The 25220-nt window shown below is 37.9% G+C and overlaps 1 protein-coding gene across 8 annotated transcripts in view; it reads right to left on the bottom strand.

Moving 5' to 3' along the window:
• KLHL5 (kelch like family member 5) overlaps window positions 1-24704 on the bottom strand; it is a 49677-nt gene extending 24973 nt beyond the window's left edge. The window contains exons 1-3 of one of the 8 annotated variants that reach the window (XM_040065032.1): window positions 24577-24704; window positions 21671-21791; window positions 4528-4713 (exon numbers count right to left, since the gene is read on the bottom strand). In XM_040065032.1, the coding sequence (XP_039920966.1) occupies window positions 4528-4670 (143 nt within the window). In that variant the 5' untranslated portion in view covers window positions 4671-4713; window positions 21671-21791; window positions 24577-24704. Of the gene's footprint in view, window positions 1-4527; window positions 4714-10124; window positions 10522-21670; window positions 21792-24576 lie in introns of those variants that run through there. The other 7 variants (XM_040065034.1, XM_040065030.2, XM_040065035.1 and 4 more) reach the window with 7 other exon arrangements.
• Between the last annotated feature and the right edge of the window lie 516 nt (window positions 24705-25220).

The following is a 25220-nucleotide window of genomic DNA, read 5'->3' as shown; positions in this document are numbered from 1 at the left end:
GTTTTAAATAAAAATGTAATTCTGTTATTGAAATATGAGATTTATTCTGTGGCTGACTAGAAAAATTAGAAACTTCTGCCAAGGCTGGGCCTGGGCATCACTTCTAGGCATTTTAACCTCAGGTTTAATGAAATCTGCATTTAAATGAAAATACTGCCTCCCAGAGATCTATACAAGTGGAGTAAATTAGAGATAATTTCTGCAACTGCTTTTGATGCTAGAATAAGATGACAAGATCACATTTCATTATACAAAATAAGGGTTCTCACTGGAAAGGAAAGCTGTTTGAATAACCCAAGTATCTCTGCAGGTCCAATTCAGAATTTAAAAAGGCAAACCAATCAACTTAACATATTCACATCTGGCAGTTCTGAATTGAAACTTCTACACAGAACTTGAAAAAGAGAGGTGTTCTGCAATGGGAAACAGAACTTAATATTTAGTTATATCACAGTATGGGAGTTGTTTTTTTCTTTTTTTTTTTCTTCCCCAAGCAGCGCAACTGGCTTAGGTAGCTGCACTATATTTAGAACACTGGACTGTATACATTTTAGCAACAACTGCTGAACAAATGCCAAATGACATGAGCATCCCAAAGCCTTCTATCAGAAGTTTGATATCAACAAATCTCCCCCTGTAATTTTCAGACTCAAGAGTCCTCCAAAGGAAATCAACAGAAATGCAATCCATTTACTATTTTTGCAAACATGTTTGGATCCATGAGGAGGTATACATGCTTCACAGTGGTAAGTGCTTTCCAGAGAGTGACTTGCATATGTTGACAGAGGATGGGAGGTCCAGAAGTAGTTTAACACAGGCAAATTGAAAGAGCACAAATTATACTGAGAGCAGTTTTGTAATAATTTCACAATGAAAAGCCTTAGAAGAGGTATTTACATTTTTCTCTTAATTCAACTGATTTAGAAAAGAAGTTCTTTCAAAGAAAGAAATGGGATGAAAATATACAGTGACAATGCATCAAGGTGACACTCGAGCTGGTGAGCTAGGATAAAAGAAAACAAAGGCAGACTTTCACCCAGCTGCCCTGTTCTTCTCCTAACTTTTTCCCACTAGTCAATAAAAATCAATTACTGCTATATACATGTGACTTGTCACTAAATACTGACAAAATCTGGGTGCTTTAGTACATTTTCCTGTTCCTCCAGGAAGCTCCAAGGCTACTGATGACTTTAATTTCAGTGGTTTCTATTAATCCAAAACCAGAAAGATCTACCACGACAGCTTAACTTATTTTAAAGATTTTTCCACTGAGAGCCAATAAAATATGTGGCACACTTTAAAATCCATACTTGTTGGAACTGCCACAAGCTGCATCATCTAGATAGTTTTCTAGGTCACCAAAGCAATTGCTATGTAAAATTATGACAGCTGCCAAACCTGGCAATTTATAGGTTTAGTATCTCCAAACCCGTCTCACCTGACAGAATGAAGTGAAGCCGCTTAAGATCTGAAAGATAAAAGGGATACTTCCTAGGCAGCTCCTTGTTTGTGGCTATGTAAAGCTGAAAACCGTCCTTGGAAACTCACTATCGGAATTCACTGAAGTTGTAAAGTGATACTGGAGAATTCATGCTCTTTCAAACAAGCTTCCTAAACCCTTGAGTACATAAGGTTCCATTTGCCTTATTTTCTCAAGCCTCATGTCTTTTGTATTTCCATCTTTCAGTGTCAAGAGAAAGACAGACAATGGCTCTGCCCAGAGTGCTGATTAAAGGATGTGGAGCAGGCTTTAAACATCCTCTGGGCAGGAATTTACACATATCTGCCTTTTCTTACATGAATGTACTAATTAGTAGGTTATTATCAAACAAAACAAGATTTTATTATGTATATAGCAGTTAACTGAATGTAATAAATACAAACATAATAAATGACAGACATCTGAAATTGCAGTGGACACAAAATAAACACCTGCAATGAAACACTAATTAAACTAATTAAATCAAAGTATCCAAAAATTTCCTTATGGAACTGCAAGCTGAAGGAGCGGGAATATAATACATTTCTTCCTGGTGGATAATGGTCCTCTTTTCCTATTTGCTTCTTGACCTTGTAAATAAGTTTTTAGTTATAATTTCAGCACAGAAAAAGAATATAAACACTTTCAGAACAATGGAGAATGCCATATTCGGAAAAATCATATGTGATGCTTTAATTTGTAGTAGACTCATAGCCTGAATTCTTCGAATACATGCAAAACCTCTCAGAACTTCACAGTACTCTATTACTTGTGCTTATTATCACGGTAGACACCAAACTCATGTCCCTTTTCTCTAAAACCATAAATCATGCACCTCGCAACACTCAATAAAAGTAGAAACTGATAATTTTAAAAATACAGGAATTATTAAAAATACCAGGTTCAAAACAGAAAATCTGAATACTCCTCAGTATATGAGTGTGAATAATATTAATAATGAAAAATGTTCTTTCTTACCAGCTCTGTGACACATACTATGAAAAACTCTTATCTTTCTTATAAAAAATAAAGGAAAACAAAGCTGTCCAGTGTAAGTGAACCTTCTATTTTCTTACTCATCTTAGAATGCCAAGCCATTAAGCTAAGATGTATTTAATACATATTCTCTTGCTTATTAAGTCTCAAGACAAAATAATCATTTGTGTTCTGACTGATCCAGCCTGCAGTCAATACCAAAGAAGTCAGAACTTATATGGAGGCAGCAAAAAATACTAGAGAAGCTTTTTCTTTTAACATTGGCTACCAAAAGTACATAAAGGCAGTCATCTTATTGAATTTCTATAAAATTTAAATGAAATTTAAGATTTCCATGTTTATCTTTCTCACTATGAAAAAAAAACAAACCAGTTTTCAGTGAGATACTTTGGATCTACTGAGATTAAGACTGTAGTTATTGCTATGTTTCTCTGTGAAAACAAAACAGAGAAATAACTTATTATGCAAAAGGCAAAGCTTCTTTGTAAGTTGCTCCAACATTATAAAGTGAACAAGAGACAATCGTAAGCCTCCCACCTCCTGCTACAAGCACATAATGTGCTTCTTTGGTTTTAACTTTCATGCATATTTAACACACAATATACCAACTACAGCAAGATGTTTTTCCTCAGAAGGCAAGTCCAGAGCAAATATCAGGTAAGCACATGCCTCATGCACTACAGAAACAGGTACAGTAGCAGAAACCGGAGAAGAAAAGTAATTTCTCTAAATAAATGAGAAGCAAGCGTGAACCACATTAAACGACTTTTTAGTGTGTTGTCTATCCATTTATTTCATTGCAAATAGAATCTTCCAGTCCTTACAAGATATTCACAGCTGTCCTCTGCACCTTGCCGACAGATTTTTAACTATTGCCTAAGCCACAGTCCAAACACATATTGCAAAGGGGTAACACCTTGGCTCCATAATGAAGTAAAAATATTTCCTTATTATAATCACTATTTTTTCCTGTTTACATCACTCCAAAGTTTTTTGAGCCTAAATCACTTGAGCATGTGTCCAATAGGGGTGTGTGTATTCCCCGTTTTCATCTGATTCATTCTCTTCACAGGGACAACACAGTTTAGTAACTAATTTGAACATTTCATAAAATGAGGTCTCTGAGAGCAACAGCAAGCTGTGGTTTAAAAGCCTCCCTGATTCTCAGGTCAGTTCCCGTCTCAAGTCACTCCCTCAGCCGAGTCAGCACAACAGTGCGGATAATACCTGAATAAAAGCAGAAATCTGACTTTTTAAGGCAAGTACCAACTCCAAACCAGCAACATCTTCCCATCTTTTTATTACTATTACAGCATTGAGCTGTAGTTTCACCGTGGGAGTAGGAATGAGCAATGGAAAACAAGAATGCTTTAGGATGCTATTGGTTGTAGACCACAACCTAGGAAACCACAGCTTAATTATACCTAGATTCCTATTCAAACTACAAATTCCGTGCATTAAATACTGTAATGTGCTTCAGTTACACATGCCTGTGTTTTGCAATCTTTGGTATTCTCCCAGCTTTTAAGGGGCATACATATGATCTGCTGACAGAGAGTTTGAACTAATTTAGACATCTAATACTGGCAGCGTTCAGAAGTCTCCTATCAAAGGACTCTTCTTACTGTGGGAGCAAAAAAAACTTTATGTGGACGGAAGACTGTCCTTATTGCTAATTGTGACTTCAAGAACATAATTGCTAATACAAAGAAAAAAGTAAATCTAAGAAAAAATCTTTCTTCATTCTATGGTAAAGAAACTACTACAACTTATAATATTCTGTGAGTGCATTTGGGACTTCTGGGGGTTTAATTTTGTTATGCAAATATCATAAGTATACTTGGAAACAAAAAACCCTTTTTTTTTCATTCTGTATTGCATACAACAGACAAATTAACTTTTTGTTTCCAAATAATTGTTAAAAAAAATACGTGTTTAAAGTATTCTGAATTGTTTCGGATGTTCTGATGTTTTTTAACAAAATGTGGGACACACTTTGAAGGTGCATTTGTAAATAATTATAAAGTTATTTCAAATTACAATAAACTTACCTGTGAGCTGGAATTCTACGATCACCAGCAACTAACACCACATCACATAGCTGATTGTGTCTAAGATAATTCTCCATCTTTTTAAAAGTTTGTTCAGCATGGTTGAGTGCCTGAAAAAATTCATCTGAGGTACAGGGCTCCATTGCTTGACAAGATGATAAGGTGTGACTGCTGTCAGAAGTTCTGCTGAAGACAATAACAGAAATCTTAGTTCACAAAATTTTCAGGTGAAATTTTATCTACAAGAGATAGAATAAAAATCACACGTGAGTTTAAACTTCATATGCATTAATTGTTGTAATATATATTCCCTTGCTATTTTATTTTTCTTTCATATTCATAGTTTCCCTCCAAACCTAATCTAGACCCTTGCGAAAAAAGTATGAACATTTCATGTTGTACTCTTCAACTAAGAGTCACACAGAGGTGGGCCCAGCAAGAGTATCTGTAGCACTGTCAGATGGTTAAGGAAGAACATCCACCGAGACCCTGCAAAGGGAAAAGGTAATGGAAAGATGGCAATAAAGAACCAAACCCCTCCCTGCCACTTCTGTTTCACACTTAGCCTAAGGAAGATAGAACAAAATCCAGCTAGTAAAAGGGGAAAAAAGCACAAAGAAACACATTGATACACCACCATTCCTGTTGCAATCCTTGTGTCTGATATGAGATCTAGCACATCAGAAGTCAACAGAAGTGAAAAGCAAGGGTGGAGAGGGAGAAAAATTATTCCCATCTGTATACACAAACACAGAGGATTGTGAAAAAACAGGAATAGGGAAAATGTAAAAGGAATGCATGGGTCTAGGAGATAAAGGAAATAAATCCTAATTATGTACACTGTGAAAAGCATGTTTTCTTGCTCATCATTCTTTAACTGACTATTACTTAGTTTCCAACAATCCAGGCAACTTATAAAATACTCTGGATCTACCATAACATTTGGAAGGGCTTGGTTTCACAAGATCTGCATCCCAACCTCTGCTTCTACAAAGATATCACGAACTGAGCAGCATGCTTGGGGCTAAATCCACCACAAAACTTATCTCACTCCTTGGTATATGATACTCATTTTAAGACAGAGCTCCTCAAAACCAAAGTCTAAATTTCCAACAGAAGATTTTCTGTAAGGAGGAACTTTGTGGCTTGGTCTCAGGTTTTGTATTGGTTTTGAGGTCTTTTTTTGCATGTACCCAGGTAGCTAAAAAAGCCAAGCAGCTTGGTACTTAATTCAGAGCTAAATCTAATAATGGATCGGAAATGAGATACCTGCCTACTGATTTCCCTTGGGAGATTTTATGTTAAATGTTTTCACTGAAGCTGTGAGCCATTTCTTCATGTGTCAACTCCTCCCCTGCTCCCGGTAACCCACAAGTCACTAGTTCTGCTCCACTACCAGCCCTCTAACAGGCTGGAACAAGTATTCTTTGTGGCCACTTTGGAAACTGAAACTGGCTCATTCCGATATGTAACCATGTAACCACGGTCAACATTATATTGCCCAGCTGGGTGGCATTCTCAAAGGAATGAGCAAGAAGTACTCAGTGAAAGTAACTCTTTAACAAGCAGCCCTGAAAAACAAAAACAGAAGTGGAAAGAGCAGGTCGCTGGTCAACACGCAAATTCTTAGGAAATTATTCTCTACGTCTGTATCACAATTTAGCACATTCTCCATTGGGTTAATACATTGTGGCTTTTCTGTTTTGTTTGGTTGTTTGTTTGAACTACATTTTAACACATATTCTTCAAAGTAACTCCATTAATAATATTTTTTTAAAAAATATACGCCATCAGGATTTTATTTATATTACAACCTTAGAAAATGTTTTGCAGATAGAATGGAAAAAGACAACAAAGGAAAAAGCTTTCCAAGCCAGCACTTGCTGCATCACAACCTCACTGGAGCTCTTGCCAGCCTCAAAACTGCGGGTTTTCCACACAGAACTCAGTTATCACTCTCATTCAATATGGAAAAATAATTGCAGTGGTGTCTGTTTTCCAGTACCCCCAATAAAGCACAATTTGGGACACAATAGAGTCAAGCCTAGTTCTCCCCCTTGTCTAAAGACGTTCAATCCCATACCTGTCCTGCTAGTAACTTACACACCATTTTCCATAATGAAGGAACAGGAGAAGGAACGGGAGAAGGAAAAAAAGACTAAGGTTCAGTGGCCCATAAAGAGAACATGAAAGAGACAGCCCAATAGTTCTGGTATTTGCAGAAAACAAAACAAACCAAAACAAACACTTTAAAAGCTATTTGTGCCTGTTACCCTGCGACTAGATATGAAAAATTTAAATGCCCCTCCTTCCACAAACTGTTTTATGTACCTTTTTCCAGTTTCATTTGCCGCAGCAATGACAAGCTGGGAGAATCCCTAAAGAACTTACACCCTCAAAGGTCAGTGAGTCTGAGGTGAAAGAAAAGACATATCAAAGGATTCTGTTGCTTGAAAACTCAGGGTGGGGAGGCAGACAGACTGGAAGTTATACTAACTCCAAGACTGATCGTACAGAGCAATATTGCAAAGCTGCTACCACCTGGTACATTCAGACCTTGTCCTTAAATAATTGCACACATTTTACTAAACTGTTCAATCACACAGCTGATGAATTCTGGAATCCTGCTTGTATTTAATGTTCCAATATAAATATGCATTTTATATTATATTTGAATACATTTCCCAAGTTCAATTTAAAATAAAGTAATTCCAGTATTTTAATACCTGCATGAAATGAACCAGATACAACACTGCACACTAGGTATGCTCTAGGTATTTTTAGCTTTATCTCCACCATGCCTTCGAGGTCCGTGGATTGCTGGTAAGGCACCACAAAAAAAGAAAAACAAATCTAATGCTAATAGGCTTACACTTTCCATACAAGAGTCTGCACAGCTGTTAGTGAATTCGTAAAAGTCTACAAATCCAAAAGGATGATCATGCCTCAGGAATGCAGGACAGCTAACAAACAGTAGCAATAGAGGAGATCAAGGGGATGAAAATCTGCGGAAGAATTCAAAACTCTCTGTCCCAGTAAATGACCATTTGAGCTAATGCTGTTTACAAATGACACATAGGAGCATGACGTGAACAGTATTACAGCTGACTAGCTCTGATTCTTGAATCTGAATGATCTGCCTGCATCTCAAACCCAACCGTGGTCAAGGATCTGGTACTAAACTTGGAATTGAGCTCTATACTCACACCAAATTAATTTGACAGCAGCTCTCCTCTAAATGAATCACATAATGACCTAAATTATGTCATAATGACAAAGACCTGATCTAAACGCTGCTCTACTTCTATATGACAGGGCAAAGAGGAATACACTGATACAAACAAAGCAGTAGAGCTGCTTCTGTTACTTCATGGTTTTAGGGCTCGTAACTGGGCAGTAAGTTACAGAGGAGCATAGAAGTAAGGTAACTCTGTAGCTTCTAGAAAAAGATTTTTTTAAAAGGACTTTTTCATGCATACAATTTATTTGTAAAGGACGTAACTGGGCTTTCATATGGAAAAAAAACCTCTTTGAAAACTACATAGACAAAAATGTTGGTACGGATTTTTTTTCCTCGAGTCAACATATAAGAAGCCATATTTTAGAGTACAAAGGAAAAACATTTAATTAAGTTCTTAATATAAGAAAAAATCTGGGTGTTAAGCAGAATTATGTAGCCTGTCCAAGAACTTATACATTCTTAAGAAACGAAACGAATGAAACATGATTTAAGTACAGTCTCCCCATAAGACACAGATACAGATAACACAAAGCAAGTTCCTACATTACCATTAGTTACATATTAAATTTGTTAATATTAAATTCATACTGACACTGAACTCAACATTTACCTAAATTATTTATTTTAAAGCATGTAAGTAAACATGAGCATGAATTAGAAGACAGTAACAGAAATACAAAACCCACTAGATGCTATACATGATTAAGAACATAATTTAAAAGATATTTTCAATTTACTAAGTTCAAATCCTTTGTGCATTTTCTCTAGTATACAACTCTTTGCAAAAAAAACCTAAACAAACCAAAACTTCTTAAAACCTCCTAAATAAATATCCACAGTTCTCCAGTTCTACAAAGAAACAAATTAGTTTTGCCATATGCACATTATTCTCTTACAATTAAGACCAAAAGCGGTAGAATTTTCAATCTACACATTTATGGTTTAAAATTGCACTTTTTTTTTCCCTACAGTGATTCCCTTGCTATGAGGAGAATATCCTAACTGGGGTAATGATGCACATAATACTTTTTCCATCACAAATATATGTTGCCGAAATGGAAGGTGATGTTATACCTGTATCATATCCAATGACATAGCTGTTTAAAAATTCACATCTGAATGTCATTTAAAATGGCATGTCTTCTCTATGTTACTTACAGCTACATAGTTGTTGCAGCGTGGTGAGACGGCTGTTATGATGCAGCAGTATGTAGGATTTCCTTTCCCAGTAATTCTAGTATTTTGACATACAGTGATAAAAGCAAATACACTGTGTTCACTTCTAAACAACTTTACTCTCCTTCCTTTCCTTGAATCTTTAAAGGTCATATATACAATAAACATAATATTTATATTATGGACTACTTTGCCTTTGCACTAAATTGATTCTTCTCCTAAGGAAAGAAAATCACTAAACTGCTTTAAGCAGATTAATCTGTCCTTAATAGCCTTTATTAAACAGTGTACCATTTTAAGTAGTCACACTTTCTGAAACGCCACATCAGTGCAAAGCTATCTTAAAAATGAGAAAGAAAACATCATAAAATTTTCTGAAATGGTAAGCTATTATGCACTACATGAACTACAAAACACTAAAAATGCTTTTAGTGAAAAATGACTGACATGCAGTAAATGAAATAAAATAATTTAACTGATATTTTACAAGAAAGGTTATTAACTTGCCTAACTTACAACAACTGCTTGTTGTAAAACAACTTTCATTCAAGAACAAGTTTTACAGTTTCACCTTTAGTAACAACGTGTAAGAACACCAAAGCATCTTTACAGGTGCAACAGAAACATTTTCTTTTTATGCCTGATGCACAGTTTAATACAACCAAATGGGTTACTACAATCACTTTAAAGCACAAATTGATTGACTTTCAACATGTAAATTTTTTCTTTGATTTATAGTGTAAGTATTTTTTACAGTTCATTCTCTGTCTACTATAGACACACATGGAAACATGAAGTCAAAATCAGAAGAAGCTTACACTTTCATAATCTTCTCCTAACTGACATAACTGAACAATCAGTATAACTTCAAAATAATCTAAAAAGAATTCTGTAACATTACCATGTAATGGACAGTACCTTGTTCATTGTAGCATGTACTAGCACACTGTTTAAAACACAAGTGAATCCATGTCTGAGCTTTATCCCCACTGACTGCCTTTTAAAAAGGTCCTAGTAAAGACACAGAACCTGATTATAATTAATATTCTGTTTCTGATGCACAATAGCTGCTAGGTTTCTGAAGCATTTTAGTTCAGAACAAAGGCTAGCCTATATATGCATGCTAACTACAAACATGAAATGAAAACACGTTTCTCGCAATAGGAAAGTAATAATTAACCTGCACGAGCTGCTGTCCGATTCATTTTCTTCTTCACTTGCTCTAATATCTGTTTCTTGTCTGTCAAGCCAATGTGCACCTCCACAGTCTTCTGCTGAGAATTCAAATGCAGGGATTTCTGAGGTGGATGCCATTGGCCAAAGAGGTGAATTCTGGAAATCCTGTTGGCCGGACCTTCTGTAACCAGCTGATGTTAAAGGTAAGTTACCTGAATCTAAAAACTTTGTGCCACCAGTTGTTACATTTTGTCCTCTATTCCAGAAGTCTCCCTGATGGTTTTCAATAGTGGAGTTAGGGGCTGATGCCTGATGACCAAACCACCTCCATCTGATTTTTAAAATCTGCTTCACGTCAAACTCTTTACGAGAACCAGACATTCTTAGTGAAAGCCAGCGATCGTCTAGGCAACAGGGTAAGAAGCAGCACACATAAAAGAAGATTTGTGCACCCAACCAAGACAAGAGAAACACATGCTCTGCCTGTCTGTGGCAGGCAGATTTTCTACAGAAGGAGGGGAAAAAGCATTGCAATCACACAAAAAAGGCTTCTTTAACGGTTTGTCATTTGAATATAAACAAAAGGCAAAAGACAGTGAAAAACGCTGACATAAGAGAGGTGAAACAATCACCTCCATCAGGAAAAATGGTAATCACTTCACCCTAAAAGCTCTGAGGCTGTTTCTGATGCTGCCTCTGACCATTAGGTTTCAAAACCACTAAACAATATTCATTAAAGCCCTTTCAAGAGCTAAATACCACCCCCTTTGCTTAAACCACAAATGACAGCAAACTATACTGTGTCTTAAAATCTCTCTCTTATTCTGTTAACTCTTGCTACTACAGAGGGGGAAAAACTTCAAAAATCAAATTAAATTCCTTCTACACTGCTAAAAAATAAATTTACAGAGAATAATTAAAACCAACCCAAAGATAACTGATTATGCTGGGGAGAAGCTGTACTGTAAATAATTCTTTTTCCCATTACAGGACATAAACTAACTTAAAGAGGACAAGAACAGCCTTGGAAGGCTCAAGGGACGAGTAGTGGAGGCTATAAAGCCTTTCATCTTGATGTGCTTTGATTAAAATCTAGGTCTGCAGTAACTGAAAATTTCTATCTGAAATGAACTAATGGTTTCCATTCACTTACACATCACTGAAACAGAAAGCAAGAAAAAGCCAATCGGTCATTGCAAGACACCCAATAAACCCCTGCAAAATAAACAATATAAGACGACTGCTCCAAAGGCTTCTTTCTAATCATCAGCTGTTAGACATCATGTTAGAAGTACCGAGATGGAACAGTGAAAAAGAGATGCATACTTTTGAGACAGAACTCCCTCTGGGAATTTACATAACATCTTAAAATATCCAGCAAAAGCTTCTACTCAAATGAGGAATAGAAAGCCCAAAGCATAAAATACAGGATGACCAATTTACAGTTCCTATGAAAACCAGCCTATTTCCTCTCTGACATATGAAGCTAGTTAGTTATAAAATGCTGAGGTTAATTTCAGTCACATGCAAATTGTAATAACAAGTTTAGAATAAAAAAAGAGTCACTGGATTTTATCAGTCCTTGATACAGAGATCTATGTTTTCAAACTTTACAACTTATTTAGTCTGTTCAACTCTTCAGGATACATATACAACAAATTCACAAGAAGTGCTTCTTTACCACCCTACAGTTTTCATCAAAAGTGAAAGCCAGTCTCTCTCAGATGAACATAATGAACTCCAAAACATGAATCTTGTAATTAGGATACCTGCAGTATTTTTTAAAACAGGCTATATGCAGAGTCCACATGAAAACTTAAACAGTGCCAAATTTTACCATCCCAAACCCACACAGTTTCAAACTCAGTGCCAGGAGAATATCACACTATTTTTCTGAGGAAACAATGCTGAAAGTGCTAGTTTTAACCTGGAACGCTCACCCATCACTGCCCAGAGTGCAGTTATTTATCTAAGTGCTTCTCACAAATGCTAGCAAAAGCTCATTTCTACAGGAATTGCATTCCAGCTGTTTCCACAGAGACGCATTTCAGAGTGTGCACCTTGCTGGCATCCTGGCCTACCAGAAGCCAAACACTGAGATCTTTGCAGCATATCCCAAAAAAAGCTGAAGATGCGTCAGATGCAAGATGATTAAGTAGGTAAATCTATAAAGCTCTTACCATCCTTCCTGGGGATTTAATTTAAACACAGAAATACAGGGAAATATTTAAGAAAGGATTAATGTTTTAATATATTAGCATGAAATTGTATGGATGTTTAACCAAAATTATCCGACATGTAGCCCCCGCTCATCTTGTACACATACAGCTAATTATTAAATGCTTAACTGTAGTGTTCAAATAGCATCATTTATGTAACTGCAAATTGAGTGAAACTGGAGTAAGGCTTAAGAAGTAAAAACAAAATGGCTTTTTTAAAATTTATCCTCTCCTTCTGTTTTGTACTGGTGCTGGGTGTTCATCGAGGGTAAAGAAATAGGACAAGCAACTGGTGGTTTTGTTAGCATTCATCAAACAAGTATTTTAATTATCCATTTAACTATAAAAAGTAAGCTTTAAATACCTTTATTTCTGATAGTATGGTAAATCCATTATACATCAGGAATGATGACCTGGATTCACATTCTTGTATAACAGACTCGTTTAAAATTCAAGCTGTCCCAGTACAAGTCTACTAAGACAGTGGTAGATTTGCGATTCCACTGCTTTTTCAGCACTTTTCATTGATCTACTGGCAAAAACAGCCCAGTTATGGCTTTTCTTTGGCTGTGAAGCTATGGACTCTAACAGAGATTAGAAAACAAAATGTCCCGTAGTTTTAACAGACCAAACCACAAGACTGTTTTCTATTTTCTTTCATTTCTGTAGATTCAAAAAACTCTCACTCCTCTACATATTCTCAAAATTACAATTCTAAGAGTGACTGCATAAATATCTAAAATGTTTCTCTGTTTCATAGGAACATTTGTATTATAGATGACAAGATAAGACAAGTGCCAGTTAATTCTTCAGTTCAAATTGACAGTATTCCTCAGAAATAATTGAGGGCCTCTTGTTCTGGACAATCTTTGTTACTATGAATAATGTGATATCTTTTATCAGATCCCCAGCCAGGAGTTAACAGACTTTTGAGGAGATCTCAAACAAGGACTGCTAGGACTTCCACTGACTAGGATCACCCAGACTTGATTGTGGACACCTCATCTGATGACTGAAGCTCAGAAATCCTAATGCCCACTCTCTATGGCCTCCCATCACGCATCCTTCTAAGGCACTAACACATTTCTGAGAAAGCTCTAAAACCCATCTTACTCAAGCACAGTATATACAGACTTGGCAAGGACTCTGAAATATCTTTTCATCTAGTAAGGCAAAAGTTTGCATTTATTGAGAAAACAGCGCTCATACCCATTTTTTCTGACCTTAGGGCACTGTTGCAGTTTCTATTTTGTGGTGAATCAAAATAACATTTCAAATATAAGTACACTGTCACCTTTGAGAACATAATTCTGTTCTTATTAACGAGGCTGTGTAAGTTTACTCTGAAAACAACTTTGAGCACTCTGATTTTTAATTGAATAGATTGATATTCCTTCAAGTAGAACACCTGAACATTTAAGCACATAACTTCTCTCATATGAAGAGCTTCACAAAGCTAAAAATCCCTGCAGTTACCAGTAGGCGACAGTTTCCCAGATTCTGGCTTGGGAACAAAAAGAAACATCTAAATAAATGCTGTATGTTAAATCTGCAACTGTGTAAATAGGTAACACCAAGAACATAGCCTGACAGCTTTAGAAATTGCTCTTTTCCAAATCTTAAGACAGTTTATCTGCACAGAGATAAAAACCTTTTTATTATTTTTTACTAACCAAAACATTTACTACACTGATATTCTCTGATATGATATACATTTATTTATAAAAGAGTTAAAGGTAGATTGCAATCCATCATAACTAGATAAATTTAAACTATTTTAGTCTTTAGATATTTCTACTGTACATTTTGAGGGAAGGTGTACTTCATATTTAGAGTGTATCACTGGGAAATGTGGAAATATTGTTATTTAAATAATAAGGCCTAGTGCTTTTGTTGATTGTGATTTTTCCTTTTTCTTGCCGAAGGAAATTAATCTAGTTTTCAAATAAACAAACGCGTACAGGGAATACTTTTTGGAGGCACTTTTAAGATTTAAATTTCAACACTACTTTTCATGGTAACATTTTTTCTGTCATTTTTTTCTTTTTAAAATGGGATTTCCAAACTTTAAGATATTAATTTGAGGCATTAACTGCTTGCTCAAAGAAAACTGCTATAGACGAACTTCAAACTGCAATTCTGCTTATAACTACACCAATGTTAGAAGAAGTATTAAATATTTACTTTCTTTTTTTCTTCCCTGTTCCTGTGTTCCAAACCCGAAGTTACAGAAATAGCTCAGCAAAGAATTCAGGAAGGTTGCTATATTAATGCTTCATGATTCTATAAAACAAAATTCACTTCCTATCCCAAAGTTTTATATAAATGCAAACATTTCTGGTTTACACTTATGTGAAAAGTGCCTTCCATCAGCAGCTATGGCACAGTTCATTCAGGAGAAAGAGAGGGAAACATCCTACAGCTACTGACTTTACATACTTAAATTCATTGACTGGTAGAAATGAGCTGTAGCTAAATTACTGGTACTTCCTCACAACTTTCTGCCGCTTTGCATTGTATATTTCCCTCAAAACAGGAGGGAGCAGTCAGTTTAAAAATAGCATGAAAATACCTGTACAGAACAACAGCCTGGTTTGCAGTTTATTCTATTCAGCTAAGGGTGGGGTGGGGAACAAGAGATTTCCACATGTAATACAAGACTACACTGTTAGATAACACACAACAGAAGGTGTGATTCAAGACATTTGTATTTCTTTAAGATTAAAACAACATTGCTTTATTCAATTAATGCTGAAGCACCATCAGGGACTGCACCATGTACAAGTACAGCTACAGTGAAGTGCTGTTCCTAGGTAAACAGCACAGTAAGCTTATTCACTCTCAAGAAATGAGCACCCTAATCCATCAGGTCAGATACTGTTTTTAAGTTAAAACTTACATGTAATACAAAATGGACAACAGTGTGAAGGGCTATTCTCTCAAAACAGTTTTCTGTACTAAAAGGGTCAAGTAGCAACACACAAAGTGAAGACAAGCAAAAGATTGCCAGTTCACCCATTCCAGAATACTGGTAGCACCAATTCTAGTGGAAACAAGGTAGTCATCAGTCTAGAGACAGTAACAGTCCAGCACAAATCATCTCCTTCAGAAATGTCACTGTTAAGAAATAGTGGTGACAAAAACACTGTTCTGCAGACATTTAAAGACATCCTGCTGAAAGCAAAGCCATTCTTTTGAACCAGTTTAGGAAGGTATTGCCTAATACAGTTATGAAAGACCATAAAGGACGGTCTGAAAGACTGAGGCAAATCAAAACAAATTAACAAGGAGATAGTTTCCTTTCGGAGGCAGACCTGCTGGGCAAACTAAAGACAATATTTTAATATTTTTCCAAGACAGCAGCATGAAGTATTAAGATTGCCTCAAAAACTCACAGAAAACAGGGTAAAGGATAACACTACCAACATTGTCAACAGCAGAGTGGATTTTTTTTTGCTAAAAAAACCCCAGTATTCACAGTTCTACATTAGGCACTGTATAAAAACCCACCAGGTTATGACACATTAAAAAAAACAATGAAGAAGCAGATTTGCAAGATTAGGTAATGCAACATAGTACTTCATGCCAGACTACACAAACTTCTAAGAGAAATACACAGAGGCGTGGGCAAAAAGTTTACACTGTATTTAAATGTGAAGTTACGCAATGCCACAGCTACTGAAGCAAAGCATTTCAAGACACAGACTTGAACATTCTAAATGAATCTTTTAACACCAAAAAAACACCTTAAGAGACTTATTTCTCTCTCAGTGAGGACTTCTTTAATTAGCAGCTTCAGTTAAACTCACCCTCCAAATGAAACTTTAAGTTGCATAAGGGATAATATATAAGGACATCATATCTTATTACATATTTATAAAACAAGTTGTGTGATCTCATCTGGAATTCCTTGTGTGCAATTGATTTTTGCAACTCAAAAGCAGTGGTGCAGAAAACAGGGTCCACAGAAAGGCAAAAGACATGGTCAAAGTATAAAACCAACAATCATCACATTAAAAGGCAGAATGCTTTATAATAATCATATAAAAATTTGTTAAGTATCAAGATTAATGTTTATGCAAATCATGTCTCATAAATATGAAAAACAACTTCTGTTTTAAGAAGCAATGTTGGACTTACATTTATAGAACCCAATTGTACATAACATTGCAGATGTCAAACAGGACTTCTCATAAAAGTCCTTTCAATATAAAGATTTCTACCACCATTTGCCCACCTGGAGTTGAATCTCAGAAGAGGTATCATAGGTAACATGAAGGACTTGCGTAGGTACCCAGATAAGAAAGGATGTCTAGGCAATGTCTTCTGTACACGGGCCTGCTGCTGAATGCCCTGGTGACATGGGATATGGGAAAGGCTGACATATTGAATGCCCTCAGTCTTTACTAGCAATATCAGTCTTCCGAACTCGATGAAGTTCAACAAAGGGAAGTGTAAAATCCTGCATCTGGGAAGGACCAACCCCACACCATGGGGCAAATGGCAGGAAAGCACCTAGCAGGAAAGGACCTGCTGGTCACCACGCTGGACATGAGCCAGTAGTGTGCCCTTGCAGCCAAGAAGGCTAATGCCCCTCTGGCCTGCATTAGGAGTGCTGCCAGCAAGTGAAGGTAGGGAGTGATCCACCCTCTATTCAGCAGTATGAGATATGGTCATACTGGAGAGGGAGTGCAAAGAAGGTCCATTAAAATGATGGATGGCCTGGAGCTCTCCTGTCTGATTAAAGTCTAAGAGGGCTGTGACTATTTAGCCTAGAGAAGACTCAGGGGATCTCATCAATGTGCATAAATATCTGAAACAAAGGTTCAAAGAAAATGGAGGAAAGGCTCTTTCAGGGGTATCCAGTGACAGGACAAGAATCAATAGGCAACAACCAGAACACAACATCTAAACATGAGGAAAAACCTTTTTACTGTGAGGATAACTGACTAGAGGTTGCCCAGAAAGGTTGTGGGATCTACATCCTTAGAGAGAGGCAAAAGCTGTCCGGGCAACTTGCTCTTGGGGACCCTGTTTGAGGACAGAATACAATGCCTTGTATTATATGCTTTTATTACAAGCATTGTAACTTGATGATAAATTTTTCGTGTTACAATAAGCTTCACAAAGTTGTAAAAGCAAGATGATTAAATTGGAGATGTTAACTAAAGGCTTCCATTGATTTTACTAGTGATTTGGCTCAAGGATGTATTACCAGGAAAAAAAAAAGCAGAACAAATTGCAGTATATTTAACTATCTTCACTTTAAAACAAAACTAGTCTACTGTCTGGATCAATGTTGCTAAAATAGTATGTATCTGAGGCACATAAGGGAAAATAACTTTCAATTCTATACTTGGATACTAATAAATCTCAGGTTAAGCTATGCATCAAGTCACCATGTATTTCTAACCACAATCAGAAAACTGGCTTCTTAAGTTCTTTATTCTGTCTCCACAGTTTCATCCGAAAGTAATCTCAGATTCCCCACTATGACTTATTTTACAAACTCTTCTGACAATAACTACAGTTCTTCTGCATGTTTCACCTCACGTAGTCTCCCTTATCCCCCACGTATCCCTCCCTGCCTAGTACTAGAAGAGGCAGGACAAGCAAATTCGTTGTCTTATTCGGATCATAACAGGCAGTCTCATCAGCTGGCAGGTCAAATCGTATTACTTATTTGGCTTTTCCTACCTACCTGTATTTTCAAAACATTTCAGGAATTTAAATGCAACAAGGGCTCCGTTCAGTCAGAGTTTGACTAAAATTGGCAACTACACAGAAATGTTACTAGGGAAGAACTGACTAAACCACAAGACATAAACCAAACTTGCCTGGGGAACTTACATACTCACAAGCTGCCTATTTTTTCTTCTGAGTATGCACAACTGCCTTAGCCTGGGTGGCTACATATTGCATAAGCTCAGGATTTATAAACAAAGTAGAACAGAAATCAACACAAAAGCTGACTGATTGTTCAAACACAGCTCTCAGCTCTTACCTTTCCATGGTTGTGTAAAACTGAAATGAGCTTAAGGATAGAGGCAACAATGGCAGAAATCTGATAACTTATTAAAGCTTTAAATCACTGAAGTACTTGCAGAGTTAACTGTTCAGCTATCCTAAACAGCATACGGATTCCATCTTAGTTGTTTTACCCCTGGTTTTAAAGGAACCCCTAAATGTTTCCTGTTCTGCACAAGGAGCAAGAACTAGACACCAGCAATATAAACAAAGTGCCAGGAAGAACTATTGGCACTCATAGCCCAGGGGCACAAGGTCCATTACTGAAGTAATATGCTCACAAAAGGGAAAAGTCTTGAATCCAGATTGCTGAACTGTCAGGAGAAAATTATAATTTATAAAAAAACATTAATTATTTGCTTAGAATATGTTTTTTTTCCATTCTCTCACATCAACTCTAGCAGTTTCTTAAGATAAATACTAAACCATGTATTGTACTATTGCATATAGCTCTCCTCAGATTTAGATGGTCTGCAATTATTTGTCCATTGTTCTTCTCTATTAGTTCAAAGTTCCAACAATTCTTTACATAGCTTTCAGTATTTGTAAAAATTTTTTTTCATTCATTGAGCTTATAAGTTTTCAAACAATAATAATGTTTGAATATTCACTGAAAACTATCACTTAATCTGGTTTAAGTACAATTGTTCTTCAGTTGAACCATAAGACAATTTCTTATGCAAAGGTGCAACTTAAGTTTGTATTTGTTAATTACAATCACTATCAGGAAGTGAGAGGAGGAACAAAGTGAAGTTCTATTACTTATCACTTGATCTGCCCACATGTTTATAAACTCGTAGACCAATTTTAGTTAATTACTTTTATTTCCTTGAAAAATACTTCCGAGTTTAAAATGCTATGGTGCTTGGTGAAGATCTTGCCAAGCCATATCAAGCTATGATAACATTATGAAATGCCCCACCTCCTTAATGCACTCACTATAGTTTGAATGCAAAAGCTTGTGATTACATTTACATTCAAAAATATAATTTCCCATACTGCATATAAAAGAGCAAGATTTAAACTTCGGTTTCATCTTTGGCAAGGATGAAGTGATCATTTAATATTCAAAAGTATTTATTTTTAGAATATTAGAATACATTTTATCCATCTACCAGACAAATGCATAGGGATCTAATGAATAACCGACATAAAATGCTTCACAGCAACTCTCAGGCTAATAGCTTATTTCATGGAAAAGTCAACATAAAACATCTACTCTGCTAACGAGAACTTGCTTGCAGACAATTCAACCATCAAAACCACTGATAAAAATCTCATCTTCCTATGAACTTCTCCTACATCTCCTCACCACATACATGCTCCTTGTAAACTTCTAACCAATTTGCTAATTCAGCCATATGACTATTTGTATTTTTTACAGTTCAGGTTACTGTAATAGACTCATATTTGAGTCTTGTCTTACTCTACATGATGAATATGTATCATATGACACAGCCAGGTGCTGTGAATATTTAATCTGTTTTAAGGCTTCAGCCTCATTTTGACAAGTTCTGTTGGTTCTGAGATCGAGGCTACAGTAAGTCCCAGAATAGTGTGAATTTTTTTACTTGTAATGAATGATACTACTTCCACCCAAATGAACTCAAATCTGTTCTAGACAGATCATATCATCACTGTCCTTTATTAAGTTTTTTTCAATAGAGTCAATACAATGTATACCTGCTATTTGACAAAAGCATCCGCTAAGGCAGCGACACAAGCCTATCCACAGGCATTTTCAAAGAAATTAAGCCACTACTCAGTCTACTTTAAATTTCAGTGTTTTACAAAAACATCCTGTACAATTTTGTGAACAGTCTTCCACTTACTTTGGAAAACTGATGGACGTTCTTGGAAGAATCCAAGCTACCACTCAAAACTTTTTCTTTCAAGTATATCCTGTTGTTATGGAAGACATCAGGATTTTTAACATCAGTTGCACTTAGAACTGCCGGAAGAGGTAATTAATTGGCAAAGGATCCCTCTGAACAGATTAAAATCAATAATCAACTTTACAGAAATTTGTCCTCTGGAAAAATGCCAGCAAAGTCCATTAGACATAATTAAAATCAGCACCCCTGATTGATAATTAGTCTTTCTACCTTGCAGTAAGATGGGAATAAAGATATATCCCATAGTGCTCAACCTTTTCAGTTCCTTCTCTTTGTCGTACCCTTTGGCATTTGTTTCAAATCCCTTTCAACTTTCATGACCACTGTAGAAAGGGTGCTGGTCAAGTCTGCACAAATTCTGACAGCCTGGAGGAGGTTGGCTATTTTGGTAGGTGAAGGTACCATATTTTGAATTACTGCAAAGCAGTGAAAACACAAAGCCTGTCCACAAAGCCATTTCTGAGGAACCTCAGCAGTTCTATTAATTTTTAAAGCTCATGAAAGTGTTAATATCATCTGTAGTGGAAGATACCAACAAGGATATAGATTGACTGAGGGAAACAATGAGACTGATCATATCATGAACAGGGAGAAAGACCATCTCTCTTCTGTATTTGTGTCACATGAGTAAATTCTAATGGAATTTTTCAACAGTCCCAAAGCAGAGAGATCACACAGTTGAGAAAGCAAATTTTTTCACCTTAGTAAAACCTAGTATTTCTAAATTAATTGGATTGCTTTTGTCACCTTTAGCACTTATTTCCCAGCAGTATTTTACTTTATAGAGAGTTCATATAAAGTTAGATTCTTGCATGTATTCATGCTTTCAACATTCTTTTATCCTTTTCCTTTGTGCAAATGTCAAAGCTACTCCCTTTGAAAATTTCTTTCACTTGGAACAGTCTTACTACTTTCCCACTAAAAAAATGAAATAAAGCGAAACACAGTCAGCATTATTGGAGCAATGAGATCTGATTGTGCATTTGGTGGGCCTTGGTTCGTAAGAATTTCTATAAAGCAGTATTTTCTCTAACAGACTCAGCATCAATTCTCCTGTTTTTCTTATAATGATTAAAAGATTCAAAGGCTTCTCATTCATTTTGAAAATAACAAAATTGAACTTTACAGTAATGCTGGCAGTCCTCTATAAAGTATGCTTTGATAAAGAGCACAAGTGTTGAAATCACATAAAAGTGGTCCAAACACTAGCATGTGAAGCCCAGAGAAGAGCAAAGTCATTGCTGCTTATTGCATGCTTGCTGGAAAGAAGCCCTTACAAGATGTGTTATATAAGACAAAAAAAAAAAAAAAAAATTTAGGTGTAAGGAAGATTATGTGATCTTGTGGGCTAAAAATCACATTCCTTGTAACAACATCTACTCTTAGAACTGAGTAAATACAATACTTACCTATAACACTGGAATCATATCAAGTTCTAGTTGTTCAAAGAATCATCTAGTTCCATTTGTCTTCCTCCTTCCAAAAAAAATTGAGGTAGCAGGAAAAAATCTAGAGGCAGAAAAACACCCACTGGAGGGGAGGAAAAAAAAAAAAAGGAATCATCTCAAAAGCAGATTCCCTACTCTGTTCAGACAGAACTTCTTTCAATTTGTTTTGTGATTCTTACACTTACTGACAGGAAGATGCTAAAAGTGTGTCAGTGCACAACTATCACCCCAGTTCCTTCCACAACTTCACGGTACATACCCATCAACAAAGACTTGTAAAAAAGAGGGGAAATTAATATGAAATGTGAATATGTAATCTCTCAAGAAACACTAGTTTACAAAGACAGTACCTATCGAAAAAAAACAAGCAGCTGAACCTTAGTCCACTGTCACCCTTATCTTCGATTCCCTTCCTAGAAAGGAAAAGCAGTGAAGAACTGATCTGCCACGTGAAGCACTTAAGCTGAACACTGGTGCCAAAGAGTAACACTGACTGCATGGGTGAATAAAGCCAAGCACCACCACTAAACATGCTTCCCTCAATGGAATAGCTCTATAAAAAATCACTTACTGTTACAGTGGTTCTCTAACCTTACCTACTTATTTACATGCCACTAAAATTTTTCTTATCAAAGTTAAGACTCTACTCAAAAAATCTAGCCTGCTGAAATAGTATGTGTTTCCTTCTGGCTTAGCACCAAACAAATTACTATATGCACATGGAAATGAAAGAAAGTAGCCTTACATGAAACCTGCACACATAATGTGATACCTAATATGTAACCTCTCACGGTCTGATCTTTCTTCCTAGCTTCAAGAACCATGCAGATCTCTGAAGGGTAATACCACCTCATTCTTGCATCTGGAGCACATAACCTCATCTCTCCCATATGGCTGTTTTTAAGGCCACGCAGCCAAATAATACATGTGTAAATAATACACTGCCCCGCTGGGAACTTTGAATGAAAGATTCTGTTCTTATGACAAAAAGCAAGCAGTGGACAGTCAGGTTTGTAACTTCTGCACTTTTCTACTTGGTAAGACTGCTGCAAAGAAAAGCAATTTAATTGCTATGGAAAGAAGGAAACTGTAAGAATTTTGTAAGGGAAACATAAAATCATGCAATATTTCTTAAGAGCTGTAGAAACTTTTATTATTGGGTCACGTTATATGTGATTAGGTAACCTCTTTTACCATATCATGAAACACTGAATTATATTTACAAAACCACAAGACATAAAAATAAGCGAACAATAATCTTTTTAAAAGCACAGGTGATACAAAAGTCCAGAGTTGGAACAAGTCCACCAATATGAATTGACATTGTTAGCAACAGCTTGCAAGTACAGTTTGACCATAATGGTCTAACGGAAGATTTTCTTCATCTTTGCTCAAATTCTTTTCTATTATAAACTAGCAGTTAATGCATTTCTGTGAAACCGAATGTGTTAGTCTACTGCCATGGTGTAAACAGGCTGCCTTTGGTAGTGGACCTGCCCATGCAGAGGACATGACTTAGGGATGGATGGTTCAGTGAAGATGACACATGGCAGAAGAAGACACTATTTGACTCAGGTTAGGGTTATTATTTATTATTTAGGTTTTATCCTGCTTCATGCTCCTTAACATTGTTCAGCAAGGGGAAAACAGGAAAACCGTAAAATGGGAATGCAATCTGTCCTATCAGGAATGCACCTATGAAGTTCAGGAAGAGGGTGCTGCTTGCTTTTTATATATATATATAAATAAAAATCCACACATGCCCCTGGAAACCCCCGGGCAAAAATACCTTTATGAGAAATTATGAGATTATTTCTGGGAAAATTAATGAATTGCTCATGAAAATACACGATGTGTTCTGTTTTTAAAAAGGATCCACCCATCCAGTACATAGAGTTTGTCTAGATAGAAAAGCTACACCAGCATTACCATGAGTTCAAATTTTTATTCTTGTTCATGCTCGTAGAAGACCTGAGCAATATTTTTTTCCTCAAAAGATGACTGTATTTGGAGTTTAGATCATGTAATTTCATAATCACCTTTTAAGTAAAATAAAGGAACAAAGCCAAGCCTTCCCTTTTTACTGTTCTGACATTACTGCCTAAAGAGCCGACCACGAGCCCCGGACGGCTGGGCTTCAGATGGGCTGCCCCGCCGCTCACGAAGCTCAACCAGTCCGAGCTCAAAGCACTAAGCCACAAAAACGCTTTAAGGAAAAACATAAACCAGTAATGTATATAATCAGCAGCTCTTTGACGTTCAACATTTAAACTTCTTTTTGCTCCCTATGTAATAACGCCGCTCCCCATGTAGTGAGTTGGCAGTCAGTTGCTGTTCTAACCTTTTCAACCAGTCTCAAATTAAAAAAAAAAAAAAAAAAAAAGAAAGAAAAAGAAAAAAAAAAAAGAAAAACCCCCCACGTTTTCCACTATTTCATACTGTGATGGTGAAGGTTAAGAGACACGGGGTTAAGCCCCCGAGAGCCCCGACTGTCCGTGCACTTCTGCCAGGTCGCCGCTTTGAACCGAGCCACGGGGGCCGCCCGTCTCTGCGGGACCGGACCCCGCGCCGTGTCCCGCCCCGCCGCCGTGTCCCGCCCCGCCCCGCCCCGCCCCGCTGGGGCGAGCGCCGGCACTGCCCCGCCGAGCGCCGCTGTCCCGCCGGGCCCCGCTCAGCCCGGGCACCGGGCATCGGCCCCCGCGGGCGGCGGCCGCAGCGAGCCCTGCGGCGGTGAGGGCGAACCCGCCCCCAGCCCTCGCAAGCGCCGTCCCTCGCCCTCCTCCTCCTCCTCCTTCTCGCTTTCTCCTCCCCATCCCGGCAGCCGCGGCCCCCTCCCCTCGCTGCCGAGCCCCCACCGCCCTTCTCACCTCTCACGGTCCGGGAAGGGGGCGCGGCTGGGAGGGGGCGGAGAAAGAAAAAAATCGCAAGGAAGGCCCCTGCACCCTTTCCCGTCCCCTCCCGTGCCCTCTCCTCCCGCCCCGCCCGGCGGCCGCCAGCGCTCCCGCTCCGTCGGGAGCCGCGGGCACTGGGCGCTCCCGCCCGCCGCTGTCGCGTCCCCGCGGCCCCGCTCCGGCCCCTCCCTGCGCTCGGGCGGCCAGGGAGGGGCGGGGCCCCCCGTGGGCCCGCCCCTGCCCCAGGCCCCGCCCCCGGCCCCGGGGCGGCAGCGGCGCGTGGCCGCGTGCGGCGGGGCGGGGCGGGGGCCGCTCCCCTCAGGCTGCGGTGCCGCCCGCGCCGCGCGCCCCCTGCCGGCGGGGCAGGGGGAGCGGCAGAGGAGGCGGTGTTCGTCTCGTCCTGTCGCTGGCTGTCTGTCGTTCTTCCAAAAGCACAAAGCCCAACATTTCCGTAGCTGCCCGCTGCCCCATTACAGAGAAATTAACCTGTGGTTATACACACCGCAGCCTTTCGCCTCCTCTCAGGACCCTGTACTCGGTGCTGAGGCAGCCGGTCCTAACTGCCTCATGTGCAAACACAGCCTTTCCCGCCCTCATCGCACAACGCCTTACCAGGGACC

The sequence above is a fragment of the Hirundo rustica genome, chromosome 5, assembly GCF_015227805.2.
Source record: "Hirundo rustica isolate bHirRus1 chromosome 5, bHirRus1.pri.v3, whole genome shotgun sequence".
Taxonomy (NCBI): Eukaryota; Metazoa; Chordata; class Aves; order Passeriformes; family Hirundinidae; genus Hirundo; species Hirundo rustica.
Note: the sequence above shows the minus strand (reverse complement) of the source record. Positions and strands in the feature narration are given on the sequence as shown.